Source organism: Trachemys scripta, chromosome 9 (assembly GCF_013100865.1).
Source record: "Trachemys scripta elegans isolate TJP31775 chromosome 9, CAS_Tse_1.0, whole genome shotgun sequence".
Taxonomy (NCBI): domain Eukaryota; kingdom Metazoa; phylum Chordata; order Testudines; family Emydidae; genus Trachemys; species Trachemys scripta.
Genome location: NC_048306.1, coordinates 85751612 through 85772047, shown reverse-complemented (window position 1 = coordinate 85772047; position 20436 = coordinate 85751612). Strand labels below are relative to the sequence as shown.

Genomic DNA, 20436 nt, shown 5'->3' with positions numbered 1-20436 from the left:
AATTTCCACTCCATTACTTCCTCTGGTCTTTTTAAAAATATATTTTTTTAATTTATAGCAAGATTGTGTCATTATATATTACCTATGAAGAAACAAAACAAAGATAAAATGTCAGAATAGTCCTATCAGTGGATTTTGTGAATGTGCTAAGAAAAATATCCTAAGAAAACTAAGAATTAAGCTTGAACATTTTACATGTATGAAAATAGTATCCAAAAGCATTATACATTAGACAAATAATCAGCTGTATGTAGATCATTAAAATGCCTTCTCATAATACAAGAACTAGGGGTCACAAAATGAAATTAATAGGCAACAAGTTTAAAACAAACAAAAGGAAGTATCACAATGCACAGTCAGTCTGTGGAACTCTTTGCCAGAGGATGTTGTGAAGGCCAAGACTATAAAAGGGTTCAACAAAGAACTAGATAAATTCATGGAGTATAGGGTCCATCAATGACTATTAGCCAGGATGGACCAGGATGGTGTCCCTAGCCTCTGTTTCCCAGAAGCTGGGAATGAGCGACAGGGGATGGATAACTTGATGATTACCTGTTCTGATCATTCCCTCTGGGGCACCTGGCATTGGCCACTGTTGGAAGACAGGATACTGGGCTAGATGGACCTTTGGTCTGACCCCATATGGCCGTTCTTATGTTCTTATGCCACAAGTCAGAAAGTTCAATATCAAAAACAGTTTCCATATTACTTTGGGTTAGATTCAGCAACCATTACTCATGTTGAGTAGCCCCATTGATGCCAGTGGGATTAGTCTCAGAATAAGGCAATACTTAATCTAAGGGTGGCAGGATATAGCCCCTAAAGTCCTCTGTCCATTCATTTAATTTGTCTAGTCCCACTCTCCTGCAAACTAGTTAGTAAGGGAGGTAAAACTTATTACAATATTGTACCAAGCGAACATTTGGTTCCTCCAGCCGCTCCGCTCCTCTCACCGACCTGTGAGTCGCTCAGCTCCACTCTGCTAGCTGCTCCACCAGCCTCTTAGCAATATAGCTTCAGGCTCCCCCACTAGTTAACACAGCCTCAGTGATCTCAGCTCGTAATAACTTTAGCTCTTTTGTGATTTCAGCTCTTAGCAATTTCAGCTCATAGTAGGGGAGCCCCAGTGCTAGTGCACCATTGGCCTAAAGTGAATTTGGCTCAGCAGTCTGTAACTAGACTTCTAACGGAATCAAAGTTAGCTCTGATATTCAACAGTGGAGAGAGGAGGTAGTGCAATTGGTGTTTCAACCCCTCAGAGAGGGGCCCATACCATCAGGTACAAACACCTGTCCCCATCCTCTCTCTATTCACTAGGTTTTGTAACCCATGCCCCTTGTCAAGCAAGTGCTACTTAGGTAATGGTGAAGGACTCACTCAGTCCTTCTGTCATACAACAGTTTCACTGGCCTTGATTCCCAGAATCAAGGTAACAAATCTTTATTCTTCCTGTCCCAATAACAGAGAAAACTGGGTATCCCACACCAGCCAAAATAACCACTTTGAGTTGCTGTTGTTTCATGCCAGGCAGGTGGGTGTGCCTATGCAAACAAGATCAGCCCCTGGAGTTCTTTTCCACACTCGCCATAATTCACCACCAGATGTCAGGGTAAAGCTCATCCTGACTCTGCTTACACACCTAATCCTGCAGACCCCTGTACCTGAACAATTCTTAATATTTATCAGAGCTAAGAGTCAGGAATATATTTGCAGGTACAGTATCTATAGGGTGACCAGATGTCCTGATTTTATAGGGACAGTCCCGATTTTGGGGGCTTTTTCTTATATAGGCACCTGTTACCCCCCACCCCCGTCCCGATTTTTTACACTTGCTATCTGGTCACCCTAAGTACCTAATAGCAGCTGGGTTGGAAGGAAACATTACTCCTGACTTGTGTTTCCTAGTAAATTATACTATATCATAACTGTTATGTGACCTCTGTCCAGCTCCTAGTGTCCATAACACAAAAATACATTCACAACTGGTGCCCTTTTGGCAGATTTAACAGAGGGGCAAAAAAGGGCAGAGAGCCAAATTTATCTCTGATGTAACTCCACTGAAATTAGGGTACTGTGACATCACCAAAGCAATGTGGGAAGGGATGTGCTGTCAACGGTTTGATCTGTGGGTATATGGAACACTGTTTTCTTGCTTTGTCAAACTGAGCATTAGAGGCCTGATCCAAAAAAGACTCTCTATCACATTAATTATTATGTATCTATTGTTTATTATTATTATTTATTATTATTATTTGTACTATTTATTATTGTTATTTATAATCATGGCCTGCAAATCTTTTTGCATAATCAACTACAAAACCTTTTGAGATTTGAAAATATAAGGAGATTTGGCCATATAAAACTGCATTTAAGCTGTTGCATCTGTTAAAATGTATTAATTATTTCATTGGTTGGCTTTTGTTATATGGCAGTGAATTCGAGTAACCTCATGCTCTGAATTGTAATTATTGGTCAAGATGAATTCTCTAATCTTTTTTTGCCTTCTTTCTGTCATCCCATCTAAGTCACAGGTGGTTGCTTCAAAGAGATTGATGATGTTGGTGATAATGGGATGCATTGACTTGTGACTTCAATTTTGATCTTATCGCTGAAAAAGAGCAAACAAATGGGAACCCAAGTTCTTATTTCAGGGCTTTAGTGTCTCTCTTTCTTTTTTAGATTCATAATGGTGGCTAGTCTGAATTTCTCATTGTCCATTTTCTATAGCTCACTCACTTCTTTTAATGTCCGTTAGGTAGCACTGAAGCATCTCATAATTTATGATCCAGATCAATTATTTCTGATTAGAGATGTATGGACAGGAGATGTATTCAAGTTTATAAAACATTTGGGCATGAATACTTTCCAGTCATTAAGACTTCAGAAATATCTGAGCCTCTGTACCTGAAATATTCAGGAAGAAATGTAACAGTTGCCTCAATCGATAATTGGGCAACACTGCATGGATAAATTAGACTGGATAATCATAATCAAGCTTAAGAAAAGCAATAAGATCCAGGTGTTTTTCTCAAAATAGTACTAGTAATGGTCCAAATGCTAAATTACCCATCCATTTGACATAGTTGCAAATAATCTGGCTTTATCTAAGAGTCTGATTTCTTATTTAAAGTAAAAAAAAAAATATGCAGAGAACAGCACTTACGGTCAGAAAAGTGACTGTAAAAGTAGAAAATGTAGTATTGTGCATATCTGCTCCTTACAGGTCTTATGAGTCATATTTACATAGTTTATTGACCCAAAAAAAGTTTTTAATGTTATCAACATTTGGAAAAGCACAAGCTTTGGGGTTTTTTGTTAATGAGAAAACTGGCCAGGAGAAAATAAGAAATTATCTGAATTTTTCCCAAAACTCAAATCTAGAGAAGCCCTAACTGTTTTGGAGCTTTGAAAACAAAAAGTTTGGTTCATCTATTTTTTTTATTTTTTGTACATCTGCATTTTTCTTGCCTTCACTCTGCCCCAGAAGCAAAGGTACTGAATTACTCTTGATATAACTGAAACTAGGAATGCATTAAAATCTTATTGAAAAGTCTCTTATCATTAAATTACCAACCTGGTTTCCAGACCAACAGGTTTGGAAAAATTCAGCTGACCTGCAAATAAACTTTCTCTCTTTCGACATAAGAATGACCATACTGGGCTAGACCATTAGTCCATTTAGTCCCGTAACCTGTCTTCTGACAATAACCAGTACCAGATGCTTCAAAGAGAATGAACACAGCAGGGCAATTATCAAATGATCCCTTCACTGTCATCCAGTCCCAGCTGCTAGCAGTCAAAAGTTTAGGGACACATGGAGCATGAGGTTGTATTCCTGACCATCTTGGCTAATAGCCATTGATTGACCTATCCTCGATGAACTTATCTAATTCTTTTTTCAACCCAGTTATACTTTTGGCCTTCATAACATCCCTTTGCAAAGTGTTCCACAGGTTGACTGTGAAGTACTTCCTTATGTTTGTTTTAAACCTGCTAATTATTAATTTCATTGAGCAACTTTTGGTTCTTGTGTTAAGGAGTAAATAACTCTTCACTATTCACTTTCTCCACACCATTCATGATTTTATAAACCTCTATCATGTCCTCACTTATCATCTCATTTTGACGAACTGTCCCAGTCTTTTTAATCTGCCTTTTATAGATGCTGTTCCATGCCCCTAATCATTTTGTTGCCCTTCTTTGTACCTCTCGCATTCTAATATATCCTTTTCTTTTTAGATGGAGAAGCCAGAACTGAACTCAGTATTCAAGCTATGGGCATACCATGTAGTAGCATTATGTTATTTTCAGTCTTATTATATATCCCTGTCTTAATAGTTGCTAACATTCTGTACATTAATGAAAACATTAAGCAGATGTTTTCAGAGAACTATCCACATGACTCCAAGATCTTTCTTGAGTGGTAGCAGCAAATTTAGACCCTATCATTTGATATGTATAGTTGGGATTATGTTTTCCAATGTATATCACTTTGCACTTCTCAACATTAAATTTCATCTGCCATTTTTTTGCCCAGTCACCCAGTTTTGTGAGATCCCGCTGTAACTCTTTTCAGTCAGCTTTGGATTTATCTTAAATAATTTATTACTGTCTGAATACTTTACTACCTCACCATTTAACCATTTTCCAGGTAATTTATGAATATGTTGAACAGCACCGATCCCAGGACATGTCTTTGGGGGACCCCACTATTTACCCCTCTCCACTGTGAAAACTGACCAATTATTCCTATCCTTTGTTTCCTATGTTTTAACTAGTTACAGATCACTGAGAGGACCTTTCCTCATATCCCAGGACTGGTTACTTTTATTAAGAGCCTTCGGTATGGGACCATGTCAAAGGCTTTCTGAAAGTTCAAATACACCATATCAACTTGCAAGGATCATTCATAGAATCATAGAATCATAGAATATCAGGGTTGGAAGGGACCTCAAGAGGTCATCTAGTCCAACCCCCTGCTCAAAGCAGGACCAATTCCCAGCTAAATCATCCCAGCCAGGGCTTTGTCAAGCCGGGCCTTAAAAACCTCCAAGGAAGGAGACTCCACCACCTCCCTAGGTAACGCATTCCAGTGTTTCACCACCCTCCTAGTGAAATTCTTGTCCGCATGCTTGTTGACTCCTTCAAATAATTCTAATAGATTGGTGAGGCATGATTTCCCTTTACAAAAGCCATGTTGACTCTTACCTATCATGATCATGTATGGGTCTGTTAATTCTGTTCTCTACTATAGCTTTCAACCAATTTGCCTGGTACTGAAGTTAGGCTTACCAACCTGTAATTGCCAACATCACCTTTGGCGCCTTTTTAAAAAAATTGGCATTACATTAACTATCTTCCATCTGGTACAGAGTCTGATTTAAGTGATAGGTAATATACCACAATTAGTAGTTCTTCAATTTAATATTTGAGCTCATTCAGAACCTTTGGATGAATATCATCCAGTCCTGGAGAATTGATACTGTTTAATTCATCAGTTTGTTCCAAAACTTCCTCTACTGACACCTCAATCTGGGACAATTCCTTTGATATGTCACCTAAAAAGAATGGCTCAGGTGCAAAGATTTCATTTAGCTTCTCTGCAACAGCCTTAACTTGAATGGCGCCGTGATTCCACCACATAGCTATGTTTTTGTACAGCACTGTCCTAAATCTGTCAGTGGTAGAGTGCCTCATGTAGGAGCTATGTGAGGAGTGCAGACGTGAGTTCAATTGCCCTCACCCCAACAGGTGCTGCAAGGTGTATCTTTTTAGCAGGCCAGAGCTCATCTCTTCGGCCAAGGCCTCTTGGTTGTTTCATCCCCTCTCAGGGTCTCAGGTGATTCAAGAAAACAGCCTGCACACAGCAAATGAGCTTAAACAAAAGAAAGGAAAAGAAAAACCTGTCAGCCGTTCCCTCCAGGACATGGGCTGTTGTTACTTCAGAGGGCTTTGGGAGAATTACTTTCAATGTCAGAGTTCACTGGACTCCAGTGCAAGTCTCAGTCCCCACCTCTCCCTTTTAGCTCAGGTGATCTGCACCCTCTTTCTGCAGGCTGTCACCTCTCCTGGGGCTGGAGAAATTCACCAGTCTGTTTCCTTCCCAGGGTTAACCCATCTGAGTGGAGTTCCCTCCCTTTAACAACTCCTCCAGTCCTGAAATGATTTGCAAGTGAGGAGGGCAGTGCCACTCCAGCCCAAAGCAGTCCTTAACCCCTTCCACACCACTGTAGGGATTATATACTCTATCACAAGCACCTAGCACAGTGGAAATATGATCCTTATTGGGGTTTCTGGGCTGTACTGTAAACTATGTATTAAATCATTCTATTTTGATAAAAAATAAACAGAGGTTGCTTTTAAAAGCTGAGATAAACAATTCATGTTTATTTGATAAACATATATACAATGTAAAGAGAGCAAATTCATCTTCATAAATATATAATACCTAAGACTGTGCCAGAATGATAGTTCTTCATTTTAACTCGCTACTTTCTGATGCAGTGCTAAAATGTTAGCCACTGAATTTCCAATAGTTGGGGATGAAAGAGAGGGAGGAGTAACTGTTGTGCCATCTAGAGAAAATGGCACTGGTAATCAACATTATTTTTCAATTAATGTAAAAAGAGATTCAAATTTAGATTAATACAACCCATTATGTGTTTTACAGGAAATATTGATGAAGCAGAACGAGAATGGAAAGCAGGATTCCATCGCTGGAACAATTACATGATGGACTGGAAAAATCAATTTAATGATTACACTAGCAAGAAGGAAAGTTGTGCAGGTCTCTAATTAATAGGTTTACCCTTTCAAGAATGTCCATATTACCATTGATCAAGGCAAACATACCAGTAACTATCTAACATGTTTAGCAATAAAGCATATTATGTAAATTAAACAAAATGTCATGAATATAATATTGATTCCCCAGATCTTTTAGTTTATATTCTACCTTGTATCTCAATAAACAATATAAGGCACTCATACCCTTTGAAGCTTCAGAGTATGTCAAATAGGACTATAGAGATTAAAGTATGAAGATTAATGATGTACATGTTATCATAAACACTAGCAGCTTAAAGTCTCACTTCAAGGAAACACTGTAATCTATTACAGAAAGTGTAATTTTTTAAAACAGAAATATCAGTATTTTATAATATTGTCTAGAAAGCACAACTGATATAGATCTTTAGCGGCAATGTCACAGCATTATGAACCTTGCTTCAGTAGTAATTTAGTTGACATAAACAGATGATAACTTTTCTGGACACAACAAATGTTAACCACTTGTTAAATCAATGGGGTTTTTAAGAGAGTTATTAAACCTTGAATAATTGCTTCTTCAAGGCCCAGTCCCTGGGAATCACCACACAGCCCATGTATTCATACATTAATATTCCCTACTAGAAGCCAGGGATAAAAAGAATCCTTCCTCTCTGTTATAGAACCACTGTGGAGCCAGTCTGTGTAGCACCTCTCCTGTCCGTGATCCCACTCATCAGGGAGCAAAGGCTCAAAGTAACGGATCCAGAGCCAGGGTCAGCCTTTCCCTGCTCATCTCTCTCTCTCTCTCTTTGCCCTGGGCAAGACTTTCCTGTGGGGCTGGGCTCTGGATACGGGCTGCAAATGCCCACTGAGCACCCCAACCCTTGAATAATTCTGTCCCTTTTCACCCAATGGAACTAGCCCAGATTCATTGTAGCGAGGAGCTCCCTGCACATTGAAGGATGGATTCAGATTTACTCCTAAGTGACTAGATTCGACATAGTGTCAGTCGCATCAGTTTACCAAAGACCAGAAATATAACCTCAGTTTTCCTGATTAGGTAGAAAAATTACAATCTGTAGAACATGGGCCCTATCCTGTAGTGTGTAGACATTATTCTGGCAATAGTGAAATCATTGGGAGCTGAAGGAGATCAGTATTTTGCAGAAGTGGACCCTTAGGTTTGTAGGACTGAGCTCCAGGTTTGGTTCATATAAAATCCACCCTAATGTTTTCCACAAACTCTAACTGAATCCTTTTTGTGGCTTCAAAACAAAAATTTGGATAACTATTTCCCCATTAATCTGTACTTCTTGGTTCTGGCTTGAATGGGAAGCAAAATGCCACAAAATACAGTAAGATGCTCTCCTTGGTCCATCTGGAAGGAAGAATTATCAGAATTCTCCTGAGACAGCAGGCTTTAGTGAAATTCATAGTCCATTTTGGCAGACTGAAGAGATCTGGATAACACTGAGATGATCGAGAAGCAGATGAAAATAAAGATGTAAACTCCAAGAAAAAAGACTGACAGCTTCCTTTGCAACAAGCACTTTAGCTGATAAAATATGTTCACCCTTTTGATTAGGGGATATACATTTCTTGTACAAATTCTTGGAAGTCAGTACCAGAACTTTTATCACAATTTATTGGAAGAGCAGTTTCGTGGATTACAACCTGCACAATCAAAAGGCCATCAGTTTTTTTGGACAGGCAATTACCATACGTAGAGTAAGGAATGCAAATAGTTAACTACGACCTGGTCTACACTAAAAAGTTAGGTCAACCCAGCTATTGCGCTCAAGGTTTTAAAATATCCACTCAAGCAGTGTAATTAACCCGACCTAATCGTGATGTAGACAGTGCTATGTCTACTGAAGAATTCTTCTGTCAACCTAACTATCACATCTTACGAAGGTGGATTATCTACACCGATGGATGAACTCTTCCCATTAGAATAATACATAAGAATGGTGAGACCAATGGTCCATCTAGCCCAGTATCCTGTCTTCCAACAGTGGCTGGTGCCAGATTCTTCAGAAGGAGTGAGCAGAAGAAAGCAATTATCGAGTGAGCCATCGCCTGTCTTCCAGTCCCAGTTTCTAGCAAAGAGAAGTTGGCATTGCTTCCCTGCCCATTTTAACTAATAGAGTAGGTAATGAGTATATTGAAGAGCTACAGAGGTGCAGCTGTAGACTTTGCAAACTCTGTGTATCGTGTATCATGTTTATAGTATATATACATTTATGGCACTATATAAATTACTATTGTTAGTGATGATAATATTATAACATGCAGGATTGTGGTGATCTACAGAGTATTGAATGTTTATCACCTGCTATCCCCTGCTATTCAGACCATTGGAAAAATTTACCGAAAGATTATGAGTCTCTGTGCATCACCCAGCTGGTTCTTTTGGTTCAGAAGGCAGTCCTTTTTTATTGACTTAATGGGTATGATTTTTCAAAAGGGCTCATTGTGGGCTTAACGCTGTCAAAAGTGTCAATAGTGAATCTCAAAGGAAGCAAAGTTAGGTCAACCCTGAGTATTTCTGAAAATCACACCCAAATTCTTGGTGTCATCCTTTCAAGCCATTTCGGTTTGCTTCTGAAAATGAGACAAGCAACAACACTTTAAAAAAAAAAATTCAGACCTAACAAACATACAATTCTTTTTAAAAAATGAATCATTTAAAAGATATGTAGTATTTTTTTCTGTTTGTACAGCGAGGGGCTGGATGAGTGTATCTGAAGAATAAAACTCTTTTTACAATTTGTAGCTGGACATTGTAACATGACATCTTAAGAGAGGTTGGAGGAAGGGAGTGGGAAGAAAAACTGAATAAAATGAAACTTAAACCCATTCATTTGTTGGCTTGCTGACTTTGTTGGTGTGAATATATTTTATACTTTCATTTTTCTTACCCTGGGAAAGGATTTTGTAAAATACCATTACTACATCATTCCTATGCTGTGCTGATTTCATTTAGTCATATGTCTCTATCCTACACTTATGCAAATACAATAAAATCTGTCATAAGTGACTAATGAAGGGAACAGCAAAAAATCAGTCACCCACTGTAGGTGGTGCATGGTTAAATGTCGAACAAAATTGTACTAGAAATTGCATGAGGATACTTTAAAGTAGTTGCTTAAGACAGTCATTGCCTATTGGACAGATACCTTAATATAGATCTATAATCTATATTATATAGTATAATATACATACTGTGTATGTATTGTGGTTAATGATATCGCTATTGGCTCAAAAGGGGCTTGCATCCAGGAGTTGATGGGGAAGATGTGCTGTTACGCTACTCACACACCCTCTCAGGATCCAAAGACTACCACACCTGAGTGGTTTTTAGTTTCTGAAAACATGGTTAACAGTGCAATTAACAATGATGACATTTAAATTAATGCCATTAGGCTTAAGAGTTAACATAACACTGATTTGAGTGGTGTCAGTTGACACCTACCTTAGAGAAATTGGGTTAACTTCATCATGGTGTTGCCACAGGCCTAGGTACCAAAGTGATTGTTGCTCTGTAAACACATAAACGGATAGAATTTGGATCATTGTTTCTATCTATCAACAGGCTTAGTAAAACAACACTAACATGGCTACCCCTCTGATACTTAAAACAACACTGTGTCAATTCATATTTGGAAAATGAAATTTAAATATAAACTATGGAGAAATTGATGGAGCAACCAGAAATTGCCTTTACATTGTATAATGTACAGATTCAATATGAATCCTATACGTTTAGGCCTCTATACCATTCCTATTATATAGGATGCAGTAGACATACTATCTTTTAAACGACATTATAATGTAATTTTTAATGTATCCAACATTCTGGGGTCTGAACTCCTCTGTGTAACTTAATATCAAAGCAACCTAACCCATTGCTATAGACAGATAACATGCAGCTTAGTCTGAAAAATAATATTAAAAGTGGAAATATTTCTATCAGAACGTTGCCTTCATCTCAGCCATTGTTATGGGTCACACTTCCACTGGCTCCACACTGGTTCTGTGGCATCAGCAATAGCTGATTCAGATGGACATCATAACCATCCTAGTACTGCTATTACTCCTGCAATATGTCCAACTATTAAAGAACAGCATATGTCATCAGTACCAGCTGGCACACTGAAAACCTCATAGCCCCCTTGCTCTTCCTACTTCTCCAGTGAATTAACTGTTAAAAAACCAAAACACATTCCAGGGTTAGCAAGAATTAGAGGACGTAGAGGAGCTTGCTAATGTGGTTACACTAAGCATTATGGTATCTCTGCTCTGCTAATTTCAGCTATAACTTTGTCCCACTGAGTTGAAGAAATAGGTTAGGAATCTGACAGTGATTCAGAATATGGGCGAGGAATGAGAGCAGCAGCTCTGGCCCAGGCGTGCAGCCTATTGGGGAGATGTGTTAGTGCCAGCTGACTACTTTCTCGCTTGTCTTTCTCTCTCACTCTCTGTGCAGCTATGGGGATTTGCCAACAAATCTGTCTGCTCTTGGCTAGCTAGCAATTACAAAACCAAACACCTGTGTAACAGATATGTGCAGCTGTATATGTTTACCACTGCTGATCCATCTGTAGTACATGCCACATGCCAGTTGATTCACTCTGGGTGGATTGGGAGCTAGAATCCATTAGAGAAAATCCCTAGCATTAACTCATTTTTATCTCTCCTCAGTAACTTACGTTTCTAGGTGGTTTTCTGGTCCTATGTAGCAAGGCATGGGGGGAAGAATTTATCATAGCCTTTGATGCTAATAACATAGGTCTTTCAACCTGATGCGCTAAGACAGCCACTGCACTAACTCAGCCTGTAGAGATAACGGATGTTAACTTGAGTGGTTCTGAATCTATCCAATAGACCTATACCCTCCTTTTTATCTTAAAGTTTCTTTGGGGGCCTTCATTCTTCCCTAGCAAATGATAGAAGCTTTCACATGCTTTTCTAGTCTAGTTCTAGGAGCATCACTCCCCTTACTTGTTTCTTATGCCGTTTGAATGATCTGAATTTTTCAAATTACCCCAATTTCTGCTCTGTACCTATTTCAGTTGCTCTGTGCCAACTTCTTTTAGTTGCTTTTAAATTCAACTATGTTTATGCCCTAGAGCTTTCCATTCTATATATAAAACAATGGAAAGCTCTAGAGAATATATATATTCTCTCTCTCTCTTCTCTCTCTATATATAACTCACTTTATCTCTCAATCTCTTTCTATTTTACTACAGCGCATTTTACTTTTCCATTTAATCATTTCTTCTATTTCTTTTTTTAAGGCTGATGCAGTTTAAAAAAATATAATTCACAAACCAATCCAGTTTACTCTTTTTCTCTTAGACACTGTAGAGAGTGTTCCTTTATAGGAGCTCATAACAGCCAATAGGATAGCTGGATTTTTTGAGAGCGCAGGTAATTTTCTGAGCATTTTGCAGTTGTTCATGATAAGGTAGGAGTAATCAAAACCCAAGCTGATTACTGCAAGAATTGAAAGGAATTTCTCAGTATATTCAACACTGCAAAACTGGCCGGGTATGTGTAGCGTGGTGGACACCCACTCCTGCCTGGGAGGGCTTGAAAGCAGCCCTGGAGAGGGCTGCATCTCTAAAAGCTGGGCTGACTGGGGAAGTGGCTGCAGCTGGGCCACACCCCAATCAGGCCACAGCTGGCCTGTATAAGAAGCCTCGGAGTCAGGAGCTCAGATAGTCTCTCTCTGCATTCAGAGAGAGAAGGGCCTGGCTGCAGGGAGCTAGAGACAGGGTACTTGAGTGGAGCAGGGCTGGGGAAAAGCAGAGGAGCTGGGGAGCTCCAGCCTGGAAAGCCCCAGGCTGCGGCCTAGCATAAGGCCAACAGATATTGGAGGTTGCAGAGGGCAGCCCAGGGAGGCAAAGGCAGCAGGTCCAAACCCAACCTTGCCAGTGATGAGTAGGCTGATACTGCAGTCTGCCTCAGGGCATGGGGGCTAGACGAGGACTGACAGTAGCCTTATACTGAGGTGAGGTGGGGATAGTGGGTGGGGGTTTCCCGGGGAAGGTAGACCCTGAGAGAAAGGGGTTACTGCCAGGGGGCAGCACCCTATCTAAAAGGGCACCGGAGTCCAGGGAGAGACACGGGGGGCCAAGCAGTAGTGGATCACCTGCCTGCAGAGGGTGCTTTGGAGCTGGGATGAGCTAATTCCCATGGACGACCAGCAGGAGGTGCTGCAGGGGGGAGTCCACACTGCTACAGTATGTTACAGGGTTTTTCTTTTTCCTCAGGGCCACTGCCACAGACAAAATACTGGACTTGATCAGCCAGTGGCTTAGTTCCTAAATTGCTGTGTGTTGTTCATATGCACAATCTTTATGAATAAGCTCCTTAGTACACTGTATCCCACAAATATATTTTAACCTTTGTAAGAAATATTGATTTGTCTGGTGAAAACTTACTTTTAAAAATTTGATGTATAAAACACATATATACCATATTTTATACCATCATACCTCTAAATCCTATTGGTTTAAATATGGTCACAGAACTTTCTGATATAATGCACAAAGCAGGCAAATTACTCATTCAACCAGTTAAAAGTCCAAAAGCATTTACACAGACTTCAGTTGATTTAGGACCAAATCTTATGCCCTAAAGTAATTAACTAATTTAGTAATGCTCATAAGGAGAGATAATTCCTTCCTGATCCCTGCAGAAATCTTGATGCATGAATATTGATTACCCCGTCTTTGTATTCAAGCCTACAAAATGTTTTTGATAGACTAGATTAGATGTACAATACTCAGAAAAAACTTTGATGCATAGACTTAATGACTACAGTGCAGTGATGTGATGCTAAAGTCAATGAAGGTGTGCACTTTAACAGGGTTTTAATTGGGTTGCAGGTGATTATAAATAAGGTTCACAAACATTATGAAAGGAAAAAGATGGGTGATGGTAGATTAGGGCAGGAGAGGAGGGAACTTCACATCACATCTCTTCGCTTCACTTCACTTTATGTCTCTTCTGGAGCCCAAAATAAAGTCTAGTTGTGGTACAGTAGTTGCTATGCCAATGTCAATAAAGGGAGAAAGGTTGTTTGATATTGTTCCGCTCCCTAGCAGCATCACAAAATATATGACTAACCCAGTGGCTTCATTGTAGCAATACATACTTTTGGAGGTCGATCATACTTTTGCAGTCAAATCCATGTGCAGAACATATTACCTTTTCCTTAACAGTACTGAAAGACAGGATAGAGTCCTGGGCCTTAACTGATGTTATGTTCATTTCAGATCTGAATAGCAACTACTCTCTTGTATGATGCCTCCCAATTAACATACATACAAGTGAGAGAACACATTCTCCTGTCTCTTCAAGTTCTGCTTCCATTTTAATTTATTCCAGAGCTTCAACAGCTAATGCTTTAGCCACTATTAATAGAATAATGTACAAATGGTGTAGGTGGTTCTTGCAGTTTGGAGTGCTGCGGTTAATTTCTTTAATTTATAAAGTATTTATAAGTCTTAGTTATACTGAGCAGTGGTAAAAATGTGTAGGCAGAAAGCAGTTATCTCCACACATCTCAATCTTCCAAATTAAATTCACTCTTGCTGCATGTCTAATCACTTCAGGGCACCTCATCATCTTCTCTCTATTACAGGCTACATAGCATAATTTCTAGCAAAATAGATATGTATATTTCAATGAAGGTCTTTAGACTGATCTTATTTTATTATCTCACCTGTGAGGAGAAAATTAAGGGGGTTAATTCAGAACCAGCCCTAAGAGATTTGACTGATCATTCATCAAGAATTGTTTAGAAAGTAATTCATGTCGATTTTATTTAGGACTGTGGGAGCTAGTATGAATTACACATCCAAAACAATATTTCTGAAATATTAAAACTTTCTCCCACTTACTAATTACAGAGATGCACATTTTATAGGTATAGCTAGTTGGAGTTACCCCAGAGCCACTAAATAATATTGATGTGCATGACTGTTAAGATATTTGTTTGAAATCAGGAGAAATGAGGCATAGTGGAAAGATTGTATTTATGTATTTATTTATTTATTTGTTTGTAAATACATTTATATTTGCAGGATTTATTCATCTGGAAAGATTACTTTTTTTTTCTGTTTCAACAGGTTAGATTGCTAGCTAGGAATTCATTCCATTCGGTATTTCTTTTGCAGTGCTATAAATGTAAGTGAAAATATACTTCAGGAACCTATCCTGACCTGGAGGGGGAAGAAGTTGATGGATTAATAGTTTTATTTTTCCCCATCTCTTCTTTCTAAGATTATATCATAATAAAGAGCTTCTCCTTCTGATTCAGATAAAACTCCCACTGAAGTCACAAATTTGGAATCAGCAAGAGTGCTTAGAAACCAAAACAACAGGCTCAAATTCAAGTTTATCATAGAAATGGTCAGCCTGATTTGGCATACCACATTTCATGCCTGCCTTAGGGAATGACCTTGTGATGCCTATTCTCTTAATCAAAAAATTCTGGGGCCCAGATCTTCTGCTATAGAACTAATGAAAGTTTTGGCATTGCAGGAAGAGATCCTTGACTGATATTTACAAATCTTTTTACTCCACCCTCCTCTCCCAATTCTTCAGGTGAGAGACATTTAATATCATATTTAGAAAAAAAGATCACCACCAACCCCTGTTGCACACACTTATCCTCCTGGGAAAACATACTTTCTCTTAGTGACAAGGTCAACGTGAGAGCAAAGCTGGGGACAAACTGCCTTTGCAGGGGAAAATTCCTTGGCAGTTAAAAATTGAATTCATCTGCTTTACATTTTTTGAATTCCTGTCCAATTCTTCCCATGAAGAGAGAAGGATTTGAAAAGGGACAAGATGTGGAGAGAAACATAAGAGAAGGAAGCAGAAATATGGAGAACTAGTCCCTCAGAATCCTTGGCAAAGTCTGTAAAGTATCTTCAGTTCTACCTAGCTACACTCTCCTCCCACTGTCAAAGCTCTTAAGAGCCTGTTGCCACAGATATTTTTCCCTGGGTTTGAATCAACCTAAGGAATTGGAAGTAATGGATGAGGAGTGATGACTGACTGTAGTACTTTTGAGTAGATTTGACTAGCTACAACCTTCTTGGAGATTTTTTTCAAACAAAGGGGATAAGAAAGGAAACTAAAAGGAGGAATAAATCACCAATTTTCATCATGTCACAAGGTTAGCTATGGCATGCCTCACCGCTCTGTTCTGGGACTGGTGTTCTCTAATATATTTGTTAATGATTTGGCATAAGGGATGAACAATATAGGCATCCATATTTAATTGAAATTAAAGGAGAGTCAGGTCTTAACTCCACCAGGCCCCTTGTAGATGACACAAAATTATTTAGGGGACAGGGAGAGCTCAGTGGTTTGAGCATTGGCTTGCTAAACCCAGGGTTGTGAGTTCAATCCCTGAGGGGGCCATTTGAGGATTTAGTTGGGGATTGGTCCTGCTTTGAGCAGGGGGTTGGACTAGATGTGGTCCTTTCCAATCCTGATATTCTATAAATTAATTAAGGCTTGGAAGGCCTCACATGTGAGGAGATATTGAAAAGTTAGTGCTAAAAAGAGTTTTGAAAGGGATATACAGCCTCATACTCCAGGGCTAGAGCCAATCTTTAATTACTAGAACTCACCCTATGACTTTATTGTAGGGGAGGAGGTAATCCCACATATATCTACTGAAGCGTTTTGTTTCTTTTTCTGAAGTTTTTGGTGCAGGCCACTGTCAGAGGCAGGAAACTAGGCTAAATGAACTGTGAGTCTAATCCAGTCTAGCAGTTCCTATGTGCCTATATATTCAGATATAGATCAGTAACTGGAAAAAAATATCAAGAGATGGTGCCTTGAGCAAGAGTCCAACAATAGCTTTCTAAAAGAGAGGCATTGACAACCAACTACTGTAACAGCTCCCAATCACTGGCCTTCAAATGCTAAGAAGGAGCATAGATATGATTCATGCACATTCCCAGTACCTCGGTGAGTGATTTCAGTTGAAACTGAAGTTGAGAAACCTCCGAGTTTAACTCAAGACACACTTCTCCTCTCACAGAGACATAATTTGAGCTGGATCCCACCAATCTTATCTACAACATAATTTGAAAATTCCTAATGGCAAGATACACTCAGTTGTCACCAGACATGAACATGCCAGATTAAGGTTTTAACCATGTTGAACAGTTCCCACACAGTCAAGACTAAGATTTGAAAAAGTCTTTCTACTGCAGTCAGTCAGAATGAGATGTCAGTCCCCAACATGCTAACCATCTTCTTCCCACTTAATTATTCTCAGGTCTTCTGAATACCTCACTGTTGTGTAAGTAAGATGATGATGATAGAAGACAATAAAATATTATAATTCCCCATCACACAGAGTAGTCTGTTGGAAAGAAAGTAACCTCCCTGAATACCCATTAAACCCAGTCCTTTTCTTTGATGAGTACAGGTGTCCCCCAGCCGCATAATATATGAGAGAGAGCCACCATTGATAGATCTTTGGGAGTCTTTTGAATAACAGAGAGACTTCCACAATTCAGTGAAATCACTGGGAGGTAAATTTGCACAGACTCATTTAAATTATGATGTCATCACCTCCTCTTGCAGATAAACTGTGCAATTTATATTAATATAAAAGCACGCTTTGTGCCAAGCCATTGAATATTGCATTCTCTTTTATCTATATTTTCCCAAGAAAAGTTGTCCATGCAGTATAATCAGTAACAAAGCCCATATTATCTTGCATTTCATCCAAAAGATCCTAAAAATAATGTACCATGAGGCTATAGCTTTGCAAGGTATTTGCCGCTGTCTACACACACACAAGTTTAGATTTGTAAAATGAATTAAGGACCTTGTTAATGTAATTAATGGATTTAACAAAGCAGATATTACCTAAAGTGGTACAGCTATTGGTCAATAACTCCTCCTTAACTGCCTATATTACTACCACTTTATTTCAACATTTGGCTTCTTATCCTTTGATCTGCTCATTATCTTTTTACCCTTTGATCCTCTTTGTGATTCCTTGGAATACAAATTGATCCATTAATTATATTATCCAAACTCCCTACATTTTACAGAATGTACATTTCTTCTGACCTTTACCTTCCATCATATAAATATCTATAATCTTTCCATGTAGTGTATCTGGTATTCTTTGGAGTGAATTGTACAATTAAAGGTACAATCAGACTTCCATTTATAACCCTTTGGGCTGGAATTTCCAAAGGGGTCTGGTGGAGTTAAGACCTGACTCTCCTTTAATTTCAATTAAATATGGATGCCTAACACCCTCATTTTCTTTTGAAAATCCCCACCTTAGTTATCACCACTTCATAACTTTCTGAAACTTCCCCAAATGTTCATTATTGGGGTTTGGGTTCCATGATTGGTTTGTTTCATTTTGGAGAATCTGAGCAAAACTGCATTTAAGTGCTTTGAGTTGTGTAATGTGGAAAAAATGAATTTCCTGATGTAAAAAAGTTTTCTATGGTTTTTTTTTTTTTTTGGTATGTGTGTGCATGTGTATCTCCTGAATAACCAAACTTTACAAGCAGAAGCTTTCATCTTCCACTCTCAGACATTGTCTAATAGTTTAAGTGGAATCTAAGCATGTTTTAAAGTAGAAGAGTTTGAGCAATTAAAAATCACTCTTTCACTTGTACAGTACAGAAGTTAAAGTGCAGTGATGGAATTGTGGTGTTTATGGGACTTTTGGAGAAAAAGGAGGGCTGGTGGCCTGGGACTTAAGAGACCAATATTCAATTCCCTGCTATGACATCAGAGCCGGCGCTTCCATTTAGGTGACCTAGGCGGTCGCCTAGGGCGTTAGGATTTGGGGGGGGCGGCATTTTGCCGCCCTTGGTGGCAATTCTGCAGCGGGGGGTCCTTCCGCGCTCCGGGTCTTTGGGGGCAATTCTGCGGCGGGTCCTTCACTCGCTCCGGGACCTGCCGCCGAAGTGCCCTGAAGACCAGGAATGCAGAAGGACCCCCTGCCTACGGCGGCAAAAACCCTGGCGCCGCTCCTGTATGACATAGACTTGCTGTGTGAACTTGGGCAAATCATTTATCCTCTCTGTGTCTCCATTCCCAGTCTGTAACATGGGAATAGTAGCACTTCCCTGCATCACAGCAGTGTTGTAATTATATAAATGCAGTAGGGATTGTGAGATGCTCAGATACTATAGTAAAGGGGACCATATAGCTGGGTCTTAGATCTATAGCAATAATAATGTTGCCCTTTCTTCTGATACCAGCGCCACCTCTCAGCCAAGTGGTAACAGGTCAGCTTGCCAGTAGAGGAGAGATTAGTTACAAGGAGTTTGGGCTAATTTGTAAGTGTAACTAATTTTATGTATACACCAGCCTCGGAACAGAAGTGGCCAGACAGCATACAGACAATCTCTTTTCAGGAATCTCAGCCCAACACCAATGCCTTGTTCCCAGGGAGCAACACTGCCTTCAGAATTAACCTTAATCAGAGACCAAGGCACACAGCAAACTCTCCTGCTGCCCACATAGATCCCTCTCTCCAGAAACTGCCTGTACAAAGAACATTGCATGACCCCAAAATGAACAAGATTATAGCATTTTTTCCCATTTCCTCACACGCTAAGAAAGATAATCGTAAAGACTATGTGTAACGGTGCCATCTGGCCATGCTTGTCATAATGATAACAATATATAAAGCCAAAGCCAGTTAGTTATATAGTGCTTCTGTGTCACTATGGACTTCCATTGTTATATAACCAGAATTTTTACACCTGAAGATTACTCTCCTTTACACCATCCATGAAGTGGATCCTTCCAGCTTAGCGTACAGAACAGCAATCAATGCAAGACCCTTATCCTGTTCCACCACTCTGCCCAAGAAGACCGACATGGATATGCCACTTAGTCTAGGGTGATCTATTGGTTTAAGCATAAGGCAAGATCTAGGAACTCCTTGAGGTCTAATCTGGTCTATTTAGACACAGCAACTGGGACTCAGTTAGTTTAATGAGGATAAGTGAAGATTCTTGGGATTTCAAAATTTCTGGTTTCACTCTTCACTTGAGTGGGAGCAGAGTGAGGCCAATGCTGAGCACTTTTGAAAATCTCACCCATAGAGCACTACATAGCATAAATGTTAAGGTCTATTTTTATTAGGATAACATGACACTTCAGCTCACATATCCATTCAGTACATCAATTGAGATTGCCAGCCAAATTGGTGATGTGTCCACTCAGGAATAGAATGAGACAACCACTCATGTCCCAAAACCCACTGAACGGCCATCAGATGGCTACCATTGCTTATGGAATATGTTTTTCTTCGACATCCTTTCTGCTGCAAAGATATTTGAATAAACCTTGCTTGTTATTTTAAAGGAGCTCAAATGATTATTTCATGTGCCATGCTTCTCATTTGTGTGTCTCCCAATCCCCATTATCAGACTATTTATGCGAGCTATGAAGAATGCAAGGAGTAAAACAGGCTGTGTGAAAAAGATGCTGTTCTCGAGAAAAATTTGAAGAATCTTATATGAATTACCCTTCTTTCACTAAAATACTTTAAACACAACTTGTGTTTATTGAATAAAGTCTTTGCACATTCGTACTTAACTGTACTGACCTATGTTCCCCTATCCCTTTTTAGACTCACTTGAC

The 20436-nt window shown here is 39.3% G+C and overlaps 1 protein-coding gene across 1 annotated transcript in view; it reads left to right on the top strand.

The window, feature by feature from the left end:
- BCHE (butyrylcholinesterase) overlaps nt 1–9627 on the top strand; it is a 52531-nt gene extending 42904 nt beyond the window's left edge. The window contains exon 4 of the mRNA XM_034781936.1: nt 6671–9627. Coding sequence (XP_034637827.1) covers nt 6671–6795 — 125 coding nt within the window. The 3' untranslated portion in view covers nt 6796–9627. The remainder of the gene's footprint in view (nt 1–6670) is intronic.
- The last annotated feature ends 10809 nt before the right edge of the window (nt 9628–20436 follow it).